The 20,434-nt window shown below is 40.3% G+C and overlaps 1 protein-coding gene across 2 annotated transcripts; it reads right to left on the bottom strand.

Moving 5' to 3' along the window:
* Positions 1-370: 370 nt before the first annotated feature.
* Positions 371-19,200, bottom strand: Enam (enamelin). 2 transcript variants are annotated; one of them, XM_060378737.1, is made up of 9 exons: positions 19,147-19,200; positions 17,999-18,067; positions 17,842-17,892; positions 15,032-15,073; positions 12,799-13,071; positions 11,792-11,854; positions 6,502-6,552; positions 3,141-3,769; positions 371-3,041 (listed from the first exon to the last, which is right to left on the bottom strand). In XM_060378737.1, exons 1-9 carry the CDS (start codon positions 19,198-19,200, stop codon positions 371-373), a joined length of 3,903 nt encoding a protein of 1,300 aa, XP_060234720.1. The 2 variants fall into 2 exon arrangements, with proteins under 2 accessions (XP_060234720.1, XP_060234721.1); XM_060378738.1 differs by having other exon boundaries at positions 371-2,568; positions 3,121-3,769; positions 17,842-17,886.
* Between the last annotated feature and the right edge of the window lie 1,234 nt (positions 19,201-20,434).

The following is a 20,434-nucleotide window of genomic DNA, read 5'->3' as shown; positions in this document are numbered from 1 at the left end:
AGCCTGCTAGATGTGCAGAACCAGACAACATCATAAGTAATCTGAGAGAAAAAGGGGAAGTTAACAAGAAAGAGGGAACTAACTCAGACAATCAGACGAAGTGCTTCCAAGTTTCAAGGCAGGAATGATCATGGCCTTCATGCTTTTTCTTAAGTGTGCAGTAATTTGTTACAGTGCTGGATCCAGCCAGCCCCGGAGGCCCAATCTCATGAACTCTACCTGGGCCGCTATTTCTACTTTCGGGAGGGTAAAAAATTTAGGGATCATTAAGAAGGTCAGATAATCGAGTCTCGCGGAACAAAGTTACAGAACCATTGACATAGGATTGCTAGTCTTTTTGTCCCCCAAGAATGCTCAGTTGAAGTGATCCCTAAGCCTGAAGCAGTAAGCAGCCTTGTATTTGGTCCTGTGGACTGGTTTCTTGAAAAGATTCAAAGGTAATGCGTTCATCTGCATTAAGTTGGTCAACATTTATACTTTTAATTTGTTCCCTAGTAGCTAACCCAACCAATTTGTTCGGATTTTCAGTAGGTATAGGGAGAGCACCATTAAGTAGGCTTTGTTTTCCAGTGTTAGTTGGTGGTCCAGTGCTAGAAGAGTGAAATTTTGCTAATTTGGAGTTAAAGCATGGTACTTTCAGGATGGTAGGTGGTCTTTGCTGCTGCATCTCACCCTCATTTCCTTGGACTTCACTTTTTATGCTGTCTGGGCCAGAGCCTTTATCAGGGATCCCAATAACGAGCTGTTCAGGAGTAAGGTCAGCAGTTCTTTCACTGAGCTGGCTGCCTTCAAAAAATTGTTTGAGAATATCCCTCCGATCTCCTCCAAGGTCACTTTTAAGACAGGGTACATTTTTTGGCTGAGAAGAGCTGGCTTCAGGAAAGGCCACAAGTCCTGTCTCCAGTTGGTTCTTTCCAGAGTGTGGTGTGTTTTCCTTCAGACTAGGCAAACCATCTCCAAAAGGACTTGGGTCTGGGCTCTCCGCAGTTAGTTTGTTCTCTGAGATGTTTCTTTGACTCGGTAGGATGCTTGTTGGGGAGATGTTAGGTCTTGCATACTTGGTATAGCTGTTTTCTGTATACACAGGACTGGTTTCCTGGTTCTCCCTTGGCGCAAGACCGTAGGACGACACGTAGTCTTGTAGGGCCAGCACATTGTCTTTATGTCCCGTGGAGCCGCCAATACAGCAGGAACCTCTCTGATTTTGGTGAAATAAGTGTGCATCGTTTTGGCCTGATGGGTAACTTTGAGGAATGAGGTCTGGGAAAGCCAACTGTTCTCTCTCTGGTGGACTTAAGCCAGTAGTTTGCAAATCATAGTACAAATTCTCACCTTCAAGCCATGTTGGGTCTTTTGGAAATCCGGCAGGGGAATTAGTGGAATAAGGATGGTTTGGTATATTAGAGTTATGTAAATTTATTGACTGATCCCAGACATTTCTGTTGAGATATGGTTCACTTTCCTTCTGCCTCTGTGCTTGATTCCTGTGGTCCCAGGAGTTCCAGGAAGGAAAGAGAGTGCTTTCTTCTTGTCCTATGGCATTATTAACATAAAAACTCCCAGGATCCACAGGCGGGGCTATAGTAGGACCTGGATTATATATTGGAAAAGTTTCATGTGGGTTCCAGGGATAGAATTCACTGTAAGGAAAATCTTCCCTGGGTTTTGGTGGATTACTCAAGGAATAGGGAAGATACTCCTTTGGTAGGGTTGAGGTGTATTGCTCACCTTCATACTGCCGAACTGTTGGATTTCCTTTGAAGTTCAGCTCATCATCACCCCATCTACTTTGTCCTGGAAAAGATTCATCTTCATTTGGATCAATTGGGTCCTCTTCATTGTACTGCTCTGTCTCCTTCTGGTCTAGAGAATTCATGGGGTACTGTGGATGTTCTGGTTGCCCCACAATATGGGGAGAGCCAACCCTCTTATCCCATGCATTTTGTCTAATGTATGGTGAGTTTTCATTAGGATAAGGATTGTTATATTCATGGTAAAAAATGTTTCCTCTGGAGCCATAGGAAGGATGAAGTAAATTTTTTTGTTGCCTCCTATGATTTTTCTTTAATGGTGGAGGGATTACTTGGCGATTCCAGGTATTTCTTTCAGCAGGAAAATGTTTTCTTGCAGGAGATGGGATTTTCTTAGGGTATGCAGGCTGGTGTGTACTGTGCTTTAATTCAGGCTTCTTAGTTTCCGATTCAAATGGGGTTCTTTTTGGCTCCAAAGCAATTCCTTTGGGCAAATTCTGGCTTTGGATTTGTATATTTTGACTTGGTGTTCTTCTAGAATCTCCTTTTGGAAAGTAGGAGTTTTCTTGCTGATCAAACAAATTAAAATTTGGCCCTACCATGCTACCCTCAGGGTGAGGCAAATTATAATTTGGCTTGTTAATTCCATATTGTTGAGAGCCTCTCCAGTGGCTGGCTGTATCTTTTGTAGGATTGACTGTTCTTTCTTTCTGACCTAGTGACTTTTCCTTTGGGTTTTGGGTTTTCACATTGTGGCTAACAGTAACCTGTTTAAGACCCACTGAGGCCACATTGGTTCCCACAAATGGTTTATTTGAGGCTGCGTTGTTTCTCACAAATGGCTTATTTGAGGCTGCATTGGCCCCCACAAATGGTTTATTTGAGGCTGCGTTGTTTCTCAAAAATGGTTTATTTGAGGCTGCATTGGCCCCCACAAATGGCTTATTTGAGGCTGCGTTGTGTCTCACAAATGGCTTATTTGCTGCGGGATTGGTTCCTATAGATGGTTTATTTGCTGCTGGATTGGTTCCCACAAAGGGTTTATTTGCTGCCGGATTGGTTCCCACAAAGGGTTTATTTGCTGCCGGATTGGTTCCCACAAAGGGTTTCTTTGCTGCCGGATTGGTTCCCACAAAGGGTTTATTTGAGGCCGGATTGGTTCCCACAAAGGGTTTATTTGCTGCTGGATTGGTTCCCACAAAGGGTTTATTTGAGGCCGAATTGGTTCCCACAAAGGGTTTATTTGCTGCCGGATTGGTTCCCACAAAGGGTTTATTTGCTGCCGGATTGGTTCCCACAAAGGGTTTATTTGAGGCCGGATTGGTTCCCACAAAGGGATTATTTGAAGCTGGATTGGTTCCTACAAAGGGATTTTTTGGCTCCGGTAATTTTCTTCCAAAATTTACTGGATTTCCTGCATAGCTGGGATAATTACCTCTAGAAGTAGGAGGGGAAGGTTTGTGATAAGTTGGATTTCCTGGATGAGTAGCTTCTTTGCCTTCCCAAGCAAAGGAATTCCACTGGGGACCCCTTTGGACTTGTGGATTTCGGTGACCAGGTTTATTCTGTCTGGGCCCCTGGGTACCAGTGGTTTGCCATTGTCGTCCTGCAGGATAATTTCGCGTATTCGGATAAGGATAATTCTCATAAATATTTGGCTGACTTGGTCTCCATGGAATTTGGTTTCTCGTTACTCCCTGTCCCGAAACATTAACTTTAGGGAGAGGGAAGACACCATTTTGAACTGTAGGGCTGTTTCCAGCATTCGGCCCAGGGCCCCTGTTTCCTATTGGGCTAGTGTCATTTCCGCCTTGACTCCCTCCGGGAATTGATTGAGTGGCGTTAGCCTCAGCCACAGTTGAGTTAGTGGAGGCCTCAGGGGGTGGGTCGTCCGGGGGTGGGTCCTCTGGTTTAGGAGGATCTTTTTCTTTGGGCTTTTCATAATCTTCAAACATCTCTTCTGAATAATAAGGACGACCCCCAAAGCCATGATATCCAAAATATGCATAGTAAGGGTTCTGTAAGAAAGAAGTCAGAAACGGAGAATTACTCTGTTGCTTGGAGTTGCTTAGTGTAACAGGCACAGCTCGCGCGCGGGCTTCTCTTGCCGCCGCAGCCTACACCTTTCCCTCTCTGCGAGCTGAGTGTTCTCTCTAGCCTTTAGGCCCACATCCTGAACCTCAGGCTTAAAACACTTTTTTGATCTAGGCTCTCACAGTCTTACTCTGTCGCTTAGGCTTTGAACTCGTGAAACTCCCATGCATTAACCTCCTGAACACTGAGGTTACACATGTGAGCCACCATATCCAGGTTGACGTTTATAGTTATTAAAATGGTCTAGTTACTCTTTGAGACAGAGTTTTGGCATATAACCCTGGCTGGCCCGTAACTTGCTGTGCAGATCAGTCTAGCTCTAAACCTCCAGTGATCCCCTCGCCTTTGCCTTCAGAGTGCTGCGATTACCAGTAGGATAGCATCTGGATTTGCAGTTTTTGCTTTTTGATTTCATGGTTTTTCATCCTCATTTCTGCGCTCTCATTTTACACACCTGTTGTTGAGGAATCAGTTGCATGTAAGAACTTTGGATATGGATGCATGCTTTTACCTCGCAAAGGCAAAAGCCTGTCCCACAGTTCTCTCCCAAGGTCCAGTCAGTAGGCTGTAGACTCTTCCAACTGAAGGCACCCATAACTGGGTTCATCTCATAAACGTCATTCTCCAGTATTGAGTATCTAAGGAACAGTTACTACCTTCAAACTCAGTTCCTCCAGTTGCTCTCTCTTTCTCATTTCCCCAGATGATTAATTACCAACAACAATCATTGCATCTAAACTTCTCATCCCTCTCCTGTCTTTTATGTCTACTACTCCCAAGCCTTTGCGGTTGCTTCCTCTCTGACTACTGTATGCTGTAATCTTATTCCTCCCACCCCGATTTTCTTTTGTTTTTGCAAAAGGAGTAATGGAAACTAGGGATAGATTTCTGAGAATTACAAGGTTTCCCTCTTTATGTGTGCTTAAAATCGCCTTTACCTTAGAGGATAAACTCTAAGTTCTTTATCAAAACGTAGAAAGCAGCATGTCTTGAGGCCAGACTGCTGTGGCGGGCAGTTCCTTTCTACCACTTTTAGTGCTCTGACTATTGACTCAGTTCATTTTGTTCACTTGTAATATGGAGATAATAATAACAGTAATAGAATAGTCTGCACAATTTGTCAGGAAAGTCAAATGAGGATAAATATAATATATTTCTTCATATCCGAAACTTTGTTCCCAATGCTATATCTTTTAATAAAAATGTTAAAATTTTTACAATCATCTGAGCCATGGCCTTTGACATTTAATATGTTTTCCTTTTCCTTAAACTTGCTGTGTTTACAAAGGACATCTGCCGTTATGTCTGTGTCTTTGCACGTGGCTTCCTTCCTATCTAACGACTTTCTGCCTTCACACTCACCCCTCCCAGTACACATGGCTTATCCTTCAAGACCCAGCTTGAGCCTCACGGCTGCGCTCTGACTTTCCTTAGCAGTGCTGGATCTCCTGGTGTCCTCACCAGTCTGCTGTGATCATCATTGCAGCAAATTTTAGCTCCTTATTTTTGATTCCCCCTTGTGAAATTTTTGAGTAAAAATATTGTTTTTGATATTCAAGTTTTCTACAGCAGTAAGAAATGCTTATTAATTTTCAATTACTTAATTGTTAAGTCTTCTACCAGTGAGCTATATCCCCAGCCTTAGTTTTTCTTTGAAAACAAATAAAATAGAGGGGAAAATAGTTTTATTCTCATTTGGGGATAGAGATGATGAAATAGGCAGGTGAGAAAATGCTTCTATTTTCACACAGGGAATTGAACAGTATTCCCAAGAGGCTACAGATTTAATGCTTAGTTAGCCTGGATCATTCTGTTATTTGCTAATGTTGTTTATGAAGTTCTAGTTTCTAGGTGAGGTTGTTTACAATGATCTGAATCACTCTTATTTGGGTATTTTATAGTGATATTTTAAAGCTCCCTACGATATCACTGAAATAAAAATTTTCACTATCATTACTTTAATAACATCTTGTTCCTTTTTTCTCTGGCAAAAGTATTGATTTCTGCTTTCACTGAGTGCATATCACATATTTAAGGCTAAAGAGTAAGCAAAGTCCAGGAGTGGATTCACAACCACTAGAATAGTTTATTCAGTGACACAGTCTTGTTGCTATACTAAGAATTGGTTGGGTATATTTGATTACTTTCCTGGAGTATAGTAAAAATGATGTGATAATTTTAAGACTTGGGTTTGGTCCAGTATATCCTGTAACCCAACAGGAAGAATTAATTTTTTTCTCAGTATTTGGAATATTTAGATTTCCTGTGAAGGGAATATTCTAAGAGGACTTTAATTTATTTCTTTGTGTTTTTACTGTCTAGAGTTCACTATTAACTTTGCAAAGAGCCGAATAGTTTTCACAGCGAATATGTGAGCAATTTTTCAATACAGGTAGTGGAAATTATACCCTGTTCAAATGGTGCTAGGTTTAGACACAAGGCCATACATCTGTGCACTGGGCTGAGACTTATAGGCATGCTCTGCCATGCCCAACAATGTAGCAAACTTACTTAGATTACTGGCTTGATTTTATTTCACTTGAAAAATTCTTAGGAACCTGAGTTAAAGAAGTTTAAGTTCTGAGACACTGGGTTAAATGACAGCAGCGGATAGACTGTAAACCCCATGTGTGGTGATAGAGTGACTCCTACTTACTCCTTCTTCATTGCTGAACTTTGGACGTCCAAATGCTGGCGGTGGTCCCCTCTGAAAGATGAAAAGCACAATGAACACAGGAAGAAAGCGCTTTCCATTCTTTTCATTCATTCTTTTTTTTTAAGACAAGGTTTTGCTTTGTATCAGTGTCATTATGTATATGGCCTGGCCTTGAGTTCATGGCAATCTTCCTGCCTCAGCATTCTGAGTGCTGGGATTTCAGATGTGCACAATTAAACCCGGTTAGATGTGTGCATATGGGTGTGTGGGCATGTGTGTCTGCGCATGTGCTCATGGAAACGTGTGTGTGTGTGTGTGTGTGTGTGTGTGTGTGTGTGTGCGTGCGTGTGCACGTGTGTGGAGGCCAGAGGCTGGTGTTGAATGTCTTCATCTTTCTTCCTTCACATTTTTGAGATAGGATCTCTTATTGAATCTGCGCTCACTGGTTGGCTAGAGCAGCTGAGCACTGGGATTCCCCTCTCACCTCTTCTCAGCACTGGGTAGGTGCTGGGGAATCTGAGCTCAAGTCTTTATGCTTGTATAGCAAGCACTTTGTCCTCCGAATTCTCTCCTCAGCCCTGGAGACCACCTTCTGTGATGACGTTTGCTCACACAAATGGAGGTGTGTGTAGTCGTTTCCTTAGTAATGTTATGTCTGTTCTCTGGACTTTGTGCTCCTGAGTCATTAGGCTTACTGCCTACCTACTGATGCTTATGATCCATTAGTGAGTGCTATTTTTTATAAGGCCTCAAGAGGATCCTAGGTTATCTTACTAAAAATTCCCATATGCCTTAGCAATCACCTTACCGCACTATCTCCTTTGGGGTGGCGGAGAGAAGGAGGAGAGGGGGAAGAGAGAAAGATAGAGATATTACTATTAAAGTGATAGTGGGCTTCAACTATATTAGAACACACAACAATACGAGATTAAACAGTGATGCTATATTTAACATGCTTTGTGTACATTTGTGTTTTTTTCTAACTAAACTTGAATGCTTACCCAAAGAAGTAAAGACTTCCCATGTACATGGATTTATCAAACTCAAGATTATAAAAAATTATCATATTACTGAAAGTGATCTATATACTTAACTCAATCAACATGAAAATTACAGTTATTTCCTTTACAGAAATAGGAAAAAATTTCTTAAATTTATGTAAAAGCACGAAGGACTCAAATAACTAGAAGAATTCTAACCAGAAAGAGAAATTCTGGTGATATCACAATACCTGATACTCCTCTGTATAGTACAGAGCTATAGTAACAAAGCAAGTATGACATTTGCACAAAAACAGACATTTTGGCTAGTGGAATAGAAAATCAAACCCAGAATTAAACCCACAGAGCTGAAAACACCTAATTTTCCACAAAGGTGTCAAACAAATACATTAGAAAAAAGACAGCCTCTTTAGCAAATGGTGATGGGAAACCTGTATCCACCTATAGAAGGATTAAACTAAATGTGCATCTATCGCTCATCTTACACAAAAACCAACTCAAAGTGGATTGAAAGGTTAAATATAAGACCTAGATTTGGAAACTAGTAAAGGAAAACACAGATAAAACACTTCAAGATGCAGCCCTAGTAAGAATTTTCTGACAGAGACTCCAAGAGCCCAGTAAAGACTCCCAAGAATCGAGAAATGGGAGGATTGTGTGGCATTAAAGATTTTTTTTTACATCAAAGATACAGAGACAGCCTACAGAGTGGAAAGGAATCATTGCCATCTATATTTAAGAATATAGAAAGAACTGTAAAAATTGAACAGTAAAGGAAATAGTAAGGGATCTAAAGCAGTGGAGAGACAGTTATTCACAATAAACATTTATGAAACTATTGAACGTTCTTAATTACAAATTAAAATCAATCTATGAATAAAAATGAATAATTTATTGACTTATGATTTATTAATTAATTAGAATTATAAATTAAAATTAATTTGATTCTATCTCAGTGTAGTCAGAATGGTTATAATTTCAGCAAACAAATGCTAAGAAATGCTGTCAAGGATGTGGGGAAAGAGGAATCTTAGAAACTGCAGGTGAGCTTTTCTAGTTCTATCCATTTGCCTGCAATGGATTTCATAATTCCCTTGTTTTTGATTGCTGGGTAGTATTCCATTGTGTAAATGTACCACAATTTCTGTATCCATTCCTCAGTTGAGGAACACCTGGGTTGTTTCCAGATTCTGGCTGTTACAAATAAAGCTGCTACGAATATGGTTGAGCAAATGTCCTTGTTCTATAGTTGAGCATCTTTTGGATATATGCCTAAGAGTGGGATAGCTGGATCTTGAGGTAACACTATTCCTGAGTGAGTTAACCCAGAAGCAGAGAGACACACATGATATATACTCACTCACTTAAAAGTGGATATTAGAATATAGGATAAGCATACTAAAATCTGTACACTTAAAGAGGCTAAGCAAGAAGGAAGTTGCTCAATTCTCATTCAGAAAGGCAAATGGGGCAGACACTGGAAGCAGGAGAAAACAGGGAACAGGACAGGAGCCTACCACAGAGGGTCCCTGAAAGACTCCACCCAGCAGGGTATCGAAGCAGATGCTGAGACTCATAACCAAACTTTGAGCAGAGTGCAGGGAATCTTATGAAAGAAGGGGGAGACAGAAAGACCTGGAGGGGACAGGAGCCCCACAAGGAGAGCAACAGAGCCAAAAAAATCTGGGTCCAGGGGTCTTTGCAGAGATCAATACTTCAACCAAGAACCCATTCGTGGAGATAACCTAGAACTCTTGCACAGATGTAGCCCATGGCAGTTCAGTATCCAAGTGGGTTCCCTAATAAGGGGAACAGGGGCTGTTTCTGACATGAACTCAGTGTCTGGCTCTTTGATCACTTTCCCCTGAGGGTGGGGAGAAGCCTTACCAGGCCACAGAGGAAGACAATGCAGCCAGTTCTGATGAGACTGATAGGCTAGGCTTGGATAGAAGGGGAGGAAGACCTCCCCTATGAGTGGACTAGGGGAGGAGCATAGGAGGAGAAGAGTTAGGGTTGGTGGGACTGGGAGAAGACAAGGGACCACAGCTGGGATACAAAGTGAATAAATTGTAACAAAGAAAGAAACTGCAGGTGAATACAGGGTGTTGCAGCCACTATGGATGTTAGTGTGGAAGTTTCACACAAAACTAAAAATGGAGCTATCTGTTTGACTCAGGGTTCCATTGCTGCGCTTATATCTGCAGGGTTCTTAAGTCAACACATCATAGAGATACTTGAACATATTCATAAGGACTGGCAAGTGGAATCTACCTAAACATCCATTATTGGATGAATGGCTAAAGAAATGTACATTTACACAATGAATTTTAACCAGCCATAAACAAAAATGAGATAATTACATTTTCAGGAAAATGGATATAACTGGAGATCATTATGTTAAGCAAAATAAGCGAGACTTAAAAAGAAAAACTCCACATTTTCTTGTATGTGTGGGTTCTAGATGTGTGTGTGTGCGCATACATGCAGCTCAGTAAAGTAGAAGAGGGACCATGAGAGTGAATGAATATATATTAAAGGAACCAAAGGGGGGGGGGGATAATGAAATATATGTGTCATGAAACCAAAAGTAGGAACTTTAAGGAGCAAGTCAGGTGATCAGCAAGAGAGGAGTCAGGAAGAGAAAGCAGTTGGTGAGGAGGAGGAATAAGAAGAAAGGTAAAATGCATACATATATGGAAGTGCTTTTCTGAGGGAGCTGAGAAGAGAGCTCAGTTGTTAAAGTGCTTTCCATGCAAGCCTGAGGACCCAAGTTCAGATTATCAGTACCCTCCCCTTACAAAAAAACTGGGTGAGGTGGTGTGCATGTGTTATTCTAAAATAGGCAGATCCCTGGAGCTGGTTGCCAGCCAGCCTTGCCAAAGACAACTCTCGATTCAGTGAGAGATCCTGCCTCAAAAATAAGGTGGAGAGTGATTGACATCATCCTCTGGCCTCCACATACATACACAGACATAGGCATGCACATGTACACATACCTACACAAACACACATAAAACAGGAACACACAAACACAGGAAGTGCTATAATGAAACCGTTATTTTGTATAGGAATGTCAAAAGTTTAAAAAACAATAGTACATTAAATTTAAAGAAATGAAAGCTCAGGGATGTTTACAAAGTAGCCAGGGTTTGAAAAGAAGTTTTTGTTTCTTTTCAGGTCAATGAAGATGAGATTAGTAGTCATTTTAACACCAAAATCATGTTGCTTTTAAAATCGTTTACCTGGAACTGCCTATGTTTCTTTACTTTAGTGTGACCAATTAAAAGAAAAGCCACCCTTTTAAGGAAAAAAAAAAAAACCAAACTAAAGTAAAGAGTAAATAATTTCTTGTTTCAGACCTTCTTGGTCAGAGAATAGTAAGCAGGAAAAACCTTTTTCATAGTCAAACAAACAGTCATTGAGTACTTCTTGATGAACTCATGAAGTTTTCAACAGCTTGCCTTTACTCAGTGGTTTTCAACCTGTGGGCCACAACCTTGGGGAGGGGGTTGAATGGCCCTTTTGCAGGAGTTGCCTAAGACCACTGGGAAATCTATGTTATATCTATGTTATAATTCATAACAACAGCAAAATTACAGTTATGAACTAGCAATGAGGGCTGGAGAGGTGGCTCGGAGGTTAAGAGCACCGGCCAATCTTCCAAAAGTCCCAAGTTCAATTCCTAGCAACCACATGGTGGCTCAGAACCATCTACAATGAAACAGCAATGAAAATAATTTTATGGTTGGAGGTCACCACAACATGAAGTGTATTAAAGGATTAGGAAGGTTGAGAACCACTGACTTTACTGTTCTCTTAATTCAAATAAGCTAAAAATTATATTTCATGTTATTAGTTTTAAACTTTAAGAACTCTGAGAAAGCATGTGTTATTCTGCAAAATTCCTTATGACATATCTGTTAGAAAAAAGATGTGATGGAGAGATTATAATCTAATCATAGCTTGCTTCTTAGTTTTAAACTCTGTTTTGTGTCAGCTTCACTATTGTATTAAATTATGATATTCACTGAAGATATTTTAATCTCTTATGTGAGGGTATTATAGCACAACCACTTAAAATTAATTTGTTAACTCATGTTATTAGTGGTGATCTAGGCTCTGTTCACATTGCCAACTGGTATGAATAAAAATATATTTAGTTTTTTAATCACTTTTTCTGAATAATTACTAACTTGATTTTGTTTTGTACTTTTTACTGTCAGTATATGAACTTGTATTAGTCTTACAGGCTAATATTATTTTTAATTTACAGCATAAGAAATTCTTACCTGTGGATCTGGCCATGGGGGTTGTGGATAGGGGTAAAGCCCATTGCCAAATGGTGGGAATGGCTAGGAAGAAAGACAGGTTAGAGTTATTTGGCAGTGAGATTGAAAATGAGAAAAGAAAGAAATTGATAAGTATTTATCAATTGATAACTAGGGAATGCTTATACTTTTGTTTGCATCAAATCTCTCTGAAAGTCCTTCAGACCTCAGACAACCATGCCCTATTATTATTTCCATTTTGCTTGAGAAGCTGAGGTTTAGAGAAGTTAGTTGCCGCAAATGGCAGAATGACTGAAGCCAAGTTTCAAATCCAGGAGTGCCCTTTCATTCACTTTTGTGTTGCCTATATGTATAATTGTATTATAATAAAGAACCAAAAGCCATCATTCCTGAAGTTCTACATAGCAGGAGATCCTGAGAAACCGTTTGTGCCTCATCTTGCCGTATGTTATGACTGTGCTTGAGCCACCTGGGAGTACCGAAAGTAGCGGCAGTTCCAGAAGAATGTTACATGTCATCTAAGCACAAGTCTGGAAATGATTTAGAAGCCTTTAATTCACTCATGGGGAAACAAGTCTCAACATGGTGTGACCAATGAAGGTGGGCTTAGAGCTTGGCTTTCCTTTCCTGACTCTTCTGGTAGTCATGAGACTCTCATCACATTTTATTTATTTTTGAAGAGTATCTCACCGCATAGCCATGGTGGCCTTATACTCATGATCCCACATCAGCCTTTCTGTTGCTGGAATTATAGGGATATTCCATAACCCACAGCTTGATTCTGTGTTTTAAAAGGATCTTTAAGGCAACAATATTTGTGTACTTTTGAACTAAATAAAGTTGAAGTTGACCTGCTGGGTAAGTCATAATTAAATATCATATCCTTACACAACAACACCTGTGCTGAATTGTGGAGGAAGTACACATGCCGGAAAGAAATGGACCTCCAAAACTGTTTTAAGGCATGTTTGTGCCTCTGGTCTGGAAGCTTCCTAGTCAAGCCTCACCTGAGGTGGCTGAGCTTCCTCTTTGGCCCGGGCTGCTTCATTTGGTGGTTCCTTTACAGGCTGCTTTTGTGGCTGTGGCTCTTGTGGATTGGTCTGGTTGGGTTTGGCGGTCTCCTGGGTTTGATCCGTCTTGCTCGGGAAATTGGGCATTGGGGGTTGCTGCCATCCATTGGGTACTGGCGGCGGCCACATGGGCATGTGGTATGGAGGGTAGGGCGGAGGCATGTGCGGAGGCATCGGTAAACCGTTTCCATATGGGCCCATGTGCATCATCTGAAAGAGGAGCGGAAGCAGTAACGGCGATTGAGGGCTGGGGTCCAGACTTTTCCCGTCTTCTAAATGAAAGCTTCCAAAACCCCACCTGGAGGGGACCCCACCTGGAGGGGACAGGAGCTCCACAAGGAGAGCAACAGAACCAAAAAATCTGGGCACAGGGGTCTTTTCTGACACTGAGATTCCAAACAAGGACCATTCATGGACATAATCTAGCACCCCTGCACAGATGTAGCCCATGGCAGCTCAGTCTCCAAGTGGGTTCCATTGTAATAGGAACAGGGACTGTCTCTGACATGAACTCAGGGGCTGGCTCTTTGATCAACTCTGCCTGAGGGAGGAGCAGCCTTTAAAGGCCACAGAGGAAGATCTGATAAGCTAGGGTCAGATGGAAGGGGAGGAGGACCTCCTTTATCAGTGGACGGGGGGAGGGGCATAGGAGAAGAAGAGAGAGGGTGGGATTGGGAGGGGATGGGCAGTTACAGCTGGGATACAAAGTGAATAAACTGTAATTAATAAAAATAAAATTAAATTAAAAAGAAGCTTAAAAGTCCAGTAGAATTGGATTCTAAGATCATTAATGAAAACTGCACCATATTTTGTCTTACTGAGTGAGACTTCAGTTTTCTAGAAAACCTGTCAAGCTAATGAAAGGCAAACTTCAATAAACAATTTTAAGAACTTGACGGACTGGAGAACGGCTTAGTGGGAAAAGTGCTTGCCGTTCAAATGTGAGAACTCAAGTTTGGATCACAGGAAACCATGCATGCAAAGTTGGGCACAATAGAGTGACGGATAACCCCAGAGCTCCTATGGTGAGATGGGAGATGGAGACAAGAGAATCCCTGGAGGCTTCTGGGCCCGCTTGCCTGCTATATTTAGTGCAGGCAACAAAGAAAGACACTGTGTCAAGAGGGTGGAAGGCAAGGACTGATGCCCTGAGTTGTTCTCTGACCTTCATGCACATGCACATGTACTGTGCGCACACACACACACACACACACACACAGCAGCCTTCCTGCCTCTGAGATGCAGAGTGTGGAGATTTGGGGGGTTTACTACCACAGCTAGCTCAAGAATCTTAGGTTTTTCTAAGTGTACAGATTTTTATGGAAAATTATGCCAAATTCAAAACTCATGTGACTTGCTATATATAAGGCCAGGTAGAGAGAAAGGAGAACAAAACAACCAACACCAAAATGACCTTCCCAAACCAACCAAACAGCAAACAAACACATGCAGTAACACATGAAACACATGCAGTATTTTGTGTTGGTGAAAATTTCAACTCATAGACAAACATTAAAACAGCAAGTGAAGTTGGACCAACCAGAAGTTTAGAAGGAGAACATTGAAAATGATGACTCTAGTTAAAGACTTTAAGAGATGATTACAGAATGGAAAGGATTAAGACAAAATTGATGAAGTCTGTAATAATGCCACAAAAGTGAAAAGTGATATGTACTTTTGGGCTATTACACAATTTTGTCAGAAGATCAGCTGATGTTCCTGGTTTAGTTTGCTCTAAAAGTTAGCATACAACCACAAAAATAACCCATGTTCACTCCGGTGGGAAAAAAAAGGTTCATAATGATAGTGTTGTTTAAGATAACACAAATAGAATTCATTTCTCCAATAGTATTTATTATACTACTCTTGTTATTTCTTGTGGAAAAAGCTATAAACTTTGGTCATAACCAAGTTTTCTAAGACACAAAGATTATTTGTAATTATTTAGATGATGTTCATTTGTAGAAGAAACAAAAACAATAGAAATGAATAAGGAGAATGTTTGTCAGTAGGGACAAGTGATATGATTTTTCTTCTCGAAACTATTGTAATGGTTATCTTTTAACAAAGACACGTGAATGGTGATTATCATTGCTGTGAGCTAAGAAAAACATACCACAGATTCCAGGTATAAATAAGAAAGTTTCAGAAGCAGTATAAGAAAACTTACGGGTGGGGCATTCATGAAGTTGAATTGATTGTATCGCATCATCTGAAATGAAAGAAATTTATTAATGTGGCATAAAATGAAAAGCTTTAATCCAACTAAGTCACAAAGCATAAGAAATGAATTTAGGGTCTGGAAGCACAACAGTCATAATTTGGCAATTAATATATGAGTTTAAAATTTGTATTCATTAAATTCTAGAGTACATAATTTTTTTATATGTACAGTTTTTAAAAGTTGTAAACATTTAATTAATGTGTGTGAGTGTTTGCCTGCATGTATATCTTGACATTGCGGTGTGTGTCTCATGTCCACGGAAGCCAGAAGAGGGTGTAAGACTTCCTGCCACTGGGGTCACAGACAATTATGTGGGTGGGGAATCAAATCTCTATTTTCTGGAAGAACATCCAGTGCTCTTAACCCCTGAGCTATCTCTCTAGCCCCTTATGCACAGGTTTGTATATGTGTTGGTCTGTGTGCATATGGAAGCCGACATCTTAGATGTTGCTCTGTAGGAGCTATCTGCCTTCTGTTTTGAGACAGTTTCATGGGTATCTGTGGCTTCCTGATTTTGGGGCTTCCTTCCTCACTGGCTGGTCAGGGAGCTCCATGAATCCTCCTGCCTGCACTCCCCAGTGTTGGGATTGTAAGGGAGTGTCACCAAACTTGGGTTCTTTTTGGATCAGACTACAAGTTTTCATGCTTGTACAACAAGCTCTTTACCAACTGAGCAATCCCCCGAGTTTCTGAATTTGAAGTCAGACTTCCTATTGACTCAATATAGAATAACAGAAAGTAAATATATTTTACCTTGAAGATCAATATAGAAAACAAATAAATATATTTTACTTTGAATATTTTGAATGTTCTTTTTATTTAGAATTCAGGATTTGAGATCAAGATAATTCTATGGTAAAATGATACCTGTTTCTCTGGCACACCTCTAATCCCTGCACTTTCAGAGGCAGGTGGATCTGTGAATTCAAGACTAGCTTAGTCTTCCTAACTATACAGTTAGGTACTAGTTTGCTTACTTTTTTTTTTTTAACCAGGCAGTGCTCAAGAACATAAGCATATTCTACTGTAATTTTATGTTAAATAGCAGACAATAATTACCAAAGTCAGACTAAGAAGGAAAGCAAATCAAAACAACCCTGAGATTTCACCTTATAGCCATTAGAATGGCTAAGATAAAAACTCAAGTGACAACACATGCCGGAGAGGATACGGAGAAAGGGGAACCCTCCTCCATTGCTGGTGGGAATGTAAACTTGCACAACCACTTTAGAAATTAATCTGACGCTTTCTCAGACAATTAGGAATAGTGCTTCCTCAAGATCCACTCCTTATACCACTCCTAGGCATATATACAAAATATGCTCAAGTATACAAGGACATTTGCTCAACCATGTTCATAGTAGCTTTATTTGTAATAGCCAGAATCTGGAAACAACCCAGGTGTCCCTCAATGGAGGAATGGATACAAAAATTTTGGTATATTTACACAACGGAATACTACTCAGCAATTAAAAACAAGAAAATCATGAAATTTGCAGGCAAATGGTGGGAATTAGAAAAGATTATCCTGAGTGAGGTATCCTAGAAGCAGAAAGACACACATGGTACATACTCACTTATAAGTTGATACTAGACATATAATATAGGATAAATATACTAAAACCTGTACACCCAAAGAAGCTAAGCAAGAAGAAGGACCCTGGGTAAGATGCTCAGTTCTCACTCAGAAAGACAAACAGGATGGACACTGGAAGAGGGAGAAAACAGGGAACAGGACAGGAGCCTACCACAGAGGATCTCTGAAAGAGTACCCACCAGGGTATCAAAGCAGATGCTGAGAGTCATAGCCAAACTTTGGGCAGTGTGCAGGGAATCTTACGAAAGAAGGAGGCGATAGAAAGACTTGGAGGGGACAGGAGTCACACAAGAAGAGCAACAGAACCAAAAAATCTGGGCACAGGGGTCTTTTCTGAGACTGATACTCCAACCAAGGGCTGTGCATGGAGATAACCTAGAACTCCTGCACAGATGTAGCCCATGGCAGCTCAGTCTCCAAGTCAGTTCCCTTTTAGTGGGAACAGGGACTGTCTCTTTGACCACCCCTCCCCCCACCCCTCCGAGGTGGATGCAGCCTTACACAGAGGAAGACAATGCAGCCAGTCCTGATAAGCTAGGTTCAGATGGAAGGGGAAGAGGACCTCCCCTTATCAGTGGACTTGGAGAGGGGCATGGGAGGAGATGAGGAAAGAAGGGTAGGATTGGGAGAGGATGAGGGAGGGGGCTACAGCTTTAATACAAAGTGAATAAACAGTAATTTATAAATAAATAAATAAATAAACTAGAGTTCCAGGACAGCCAGGGCAACATAATAGAGAGACCGTGTCTCCAAAACAAAACAAAACAAAACAAAACAAAACAAAACATCCGAACAAATATACAAAGATTCTTGTTTCTAATGTACACAGAGTTTGACTAATGATAACTAGGTTGAATTATGTTAAAGAGAAACACTTTCTTACACTCCAGTTACAAATAAATGGCTCTTTACTAGTGAACAAAGCTGGCCCCAAAGCTAACAACGAAATTATAACATAAATCGTCACTCAAACACATTAGTAGGCTCGTGGGGGAGAAAATTTTTGCTTTGATTTGAACGCAAGACTTTCAACTTCACCTTCCTTTGTCTATTCATAAGAAATTTTATTTTCTTAAAAACAAAATACCAATAGTCTCTTTTTCATGACCTTGTTAGGACCCTGGTACACGTCTCCTCCAGTGTAGAGGATAATACATACCTCTTCACTTTTACTGCTAAATCCAGGCATTCGGGGCATCGGCATCTGGAACTGAGAGAGAGATGCAAAGACTTAGGTGAAATAATCTGTCAGCTGTTCCCGAGTCATGCGACAACAGGACACAAAGGAAAGGGACAGTGTAAAAGTAAGTACTCACTGGCATGGCAGCAGAGCTACCAAGCAAACCCAGAAACACAAGGAGAATCTTCATTTTTACATTTGGTACCTAGAATATAAAACAATATTATCTTGGGACAGCAAAATGAATGTGCTTTGGGCACTCTACAGTTAGCGTATGTGCTAGCCTCTTTACTTTTCCATCAGGCAGAGTTCAGAAATGGAAAGGGACTCTACTGAGATCTTGTGTTAGGCAGCAGACACTATTGACCAAAGTCAGATTAAGAAGGAAAGACGGGGGTGGGTGGGAATGGGGGGAGATAGTTTATAACCTGAAAAGCCTTAGTATTTATCATTCTCAGTGTTTGTCAGCCAAGTTGGTTTAGAAAGACATAGTAAGGCTCAGCCACATCCATCTTACATACCTTCAGTTTCAATGAATGTATACTTCAAAAATCAGGACTTAAAAGTTTTCTAAGCTACTATCTTTAACGTTGCAGTATATAGAAATTAGTTAATGTTCTAATTAAATAAATTGTAAACTTTCACTGTTATTTTCCCTCTTTTCCTCTATATCTGTTACTGTTATGAGTTGACCTCTAAGATGCGTGCTTGCTCAAGGGCTTGTCAGGGAACATTAAGAATGGAGAGACAGAAATGTACATCTTGTCTCTTCCTTAGAAAAGTAACTGGTGAGGCTAGCATGTTCAGTGTCGGTTAGAAAGCCACGAGGAAGTAAAAAGAGAGTGTGGGTAGAGGGTCTCCTTTCTAAATGTCTGTGACATTGTGGATCAAGGCTTTTGGGAAGCTCTGGGTGTCCATCTCACTCCCTTACCCATTCTATCTTTTAGTGGAGTCACAGTGAGTCTAGATTTTGTACACTCAGGAAAGGAGACATCTCCGTTTATTTTGTGTGTATATAGTGTCTTCCTTTTTTGCTAAACTGTCAAATTATGTTGGATGATGTTTTAATGTCCTTTTATCTCTAAACATAACTGAACAACAGCCAACGATTTTTTTTTTTTGCTTGAAGATAAGACTACTGGCTGCTCTGAAGGACAGTGGTGTAAATTTTTTCACCCTCCACATTATTTTACATATTTAAATGAGGTCTGGTCCTCTCAAGCACACTTAATGAAGCTTATAGTTTGAAAGAGCAGAGACTAGACAAGTCAGTGGCACACTCACCAGGTTGCATGGCTTCGGAAGAGAGGCTGTATCTCTGCACTGAAGCAGCAACATGTTTTCGCCCAAACGTTCATAAGCCTTTTGGGGAAAAAAATAAGGATTTTTGCATGAGAGAAAACTCAAATTTGGAAAGCAAGCAAATAAATGAAACAAATAGCAAAGCATCACCTCCAAAGGCAGCCCATGTCATATTAATCATTTTATCCAACCATACCCTTATGAGAGGGTCCTCAAAATCGAGTTTAGTCTTCGGTGCTTTAGGATTAGGATGAGAGCTAAATCAGAGAGAAAATGAGATAGGCGTCGTATTCTGAGACACCTCTAGTGCATTGTTGACAAGACTTCTTCATGGGAAAAGGTACAAAGTACAGGGTTAAAGGAGGTCAGAGTGGTTTGGAAGAGAACCTACAAGAGAAACAAACACCAAGTGAACCAAGGAGCTGGAACTCTTATCAAAAGATTAGTCTACAAGAGTGATTTAGAAATATCACGGAATATGATAGGAAAGTTAACAAACATCTATAAACAAGGTCAATATTTGGCACTATACAGCATATGTTGTTAATCTTTGATACTCACCCAACGCCACTTAGAAGCTGCACTATATAAAAAGTAAACTTGAACCCTTGTTAACCTGTCTTTGAAATATGTTCTTAATAGCCTACGGTAGAAATGACTACAAACTGCTGAAGCCAGAAAGAGCCAAGGAGCAAGACACGTTTATTTCTTAATAATAAAACAAAAATTCTTCAAGAAGGTGTCATGTTCAGTACCCAAAAGACTTAACATAAAAAGGTCCCTCCTTGTCAGGAGGCTTCATAGCAGGGTCACATTTAAGCACTGTTGTAGACATGTGCAACCAATCAGCTTTGAGGAAAATGGTTTTGCCATCACGAGAGTTTAAAGTGAAAAAAAAAATCCAGTGCAAAATTTATAATGTGTTATTATAGAAGCTGAGGAATGAAGTCTCTTATTATCTATAATAACAGCTCAGAAAAACAAGCTTACAGCAGTAAGATTTAGAAGGTGCTTTCCTTGTGAATTTGGCCTTTGAAGTATAGAAACTTCATTTATACAAATATATTTTGGGAACAAAAGTGACTATTAGCTATATGCTACTGACATAAATCACTGGCCACCATCAAAAGGTTTTGGAATAGCATAGATCTAGTTGATATGTGGTTAATATGTAATTAAACTGGAATGTTATATCTATAACAAGCTTACTTACTTGATGTGTATTATATAGAAGCCTAGGTTATAGTTCCTGTCGTAAAATGAAATGTAG

Source organism: Meriones unguiculatus, chromosome 3 (assembly GCF_030254825.1).
Source record: "Meriones unguiculatus strain TT.TT164.6M chromosome 3, Bangor_MerUng_6.1, whole genome shotgun sequence".
NCBI classification, from domain to species: Eukaryota; Metazoa; Chordata; class Mammalia; order Rodentia; family Muridae; genus Meriones; species Meriones unguiculatus.
This window is presented reverse-complemented; position numbering and strand designations above follow the sequence as displayed.

Excerpts from the sequence above, each read along its gene's own strand:
- Enam (XM_060378737.1), bottom strand. The coding sequence starts at position 19,200 with ATGTTGCTGCTTCAGTGCAGAGATACAGCCTCTCTTCCGAAGCCATGC. Across the intron at positions 11,855-12,798 it reads AGGAAGCTCAGCCACCTCAG|CCATTCCCACCATTTGGCAA; the intron begins GTGAGGCTTGAC and ends CTTTCTTCCTAG. Across the intron at positions 6,553-11,791 it reads CCCCATGGCCAGATCCACAG|AGGGGACCACCGCCAGCATT; the intron begins GTAAGAATTTCT and ends TTCATCTTTCAG.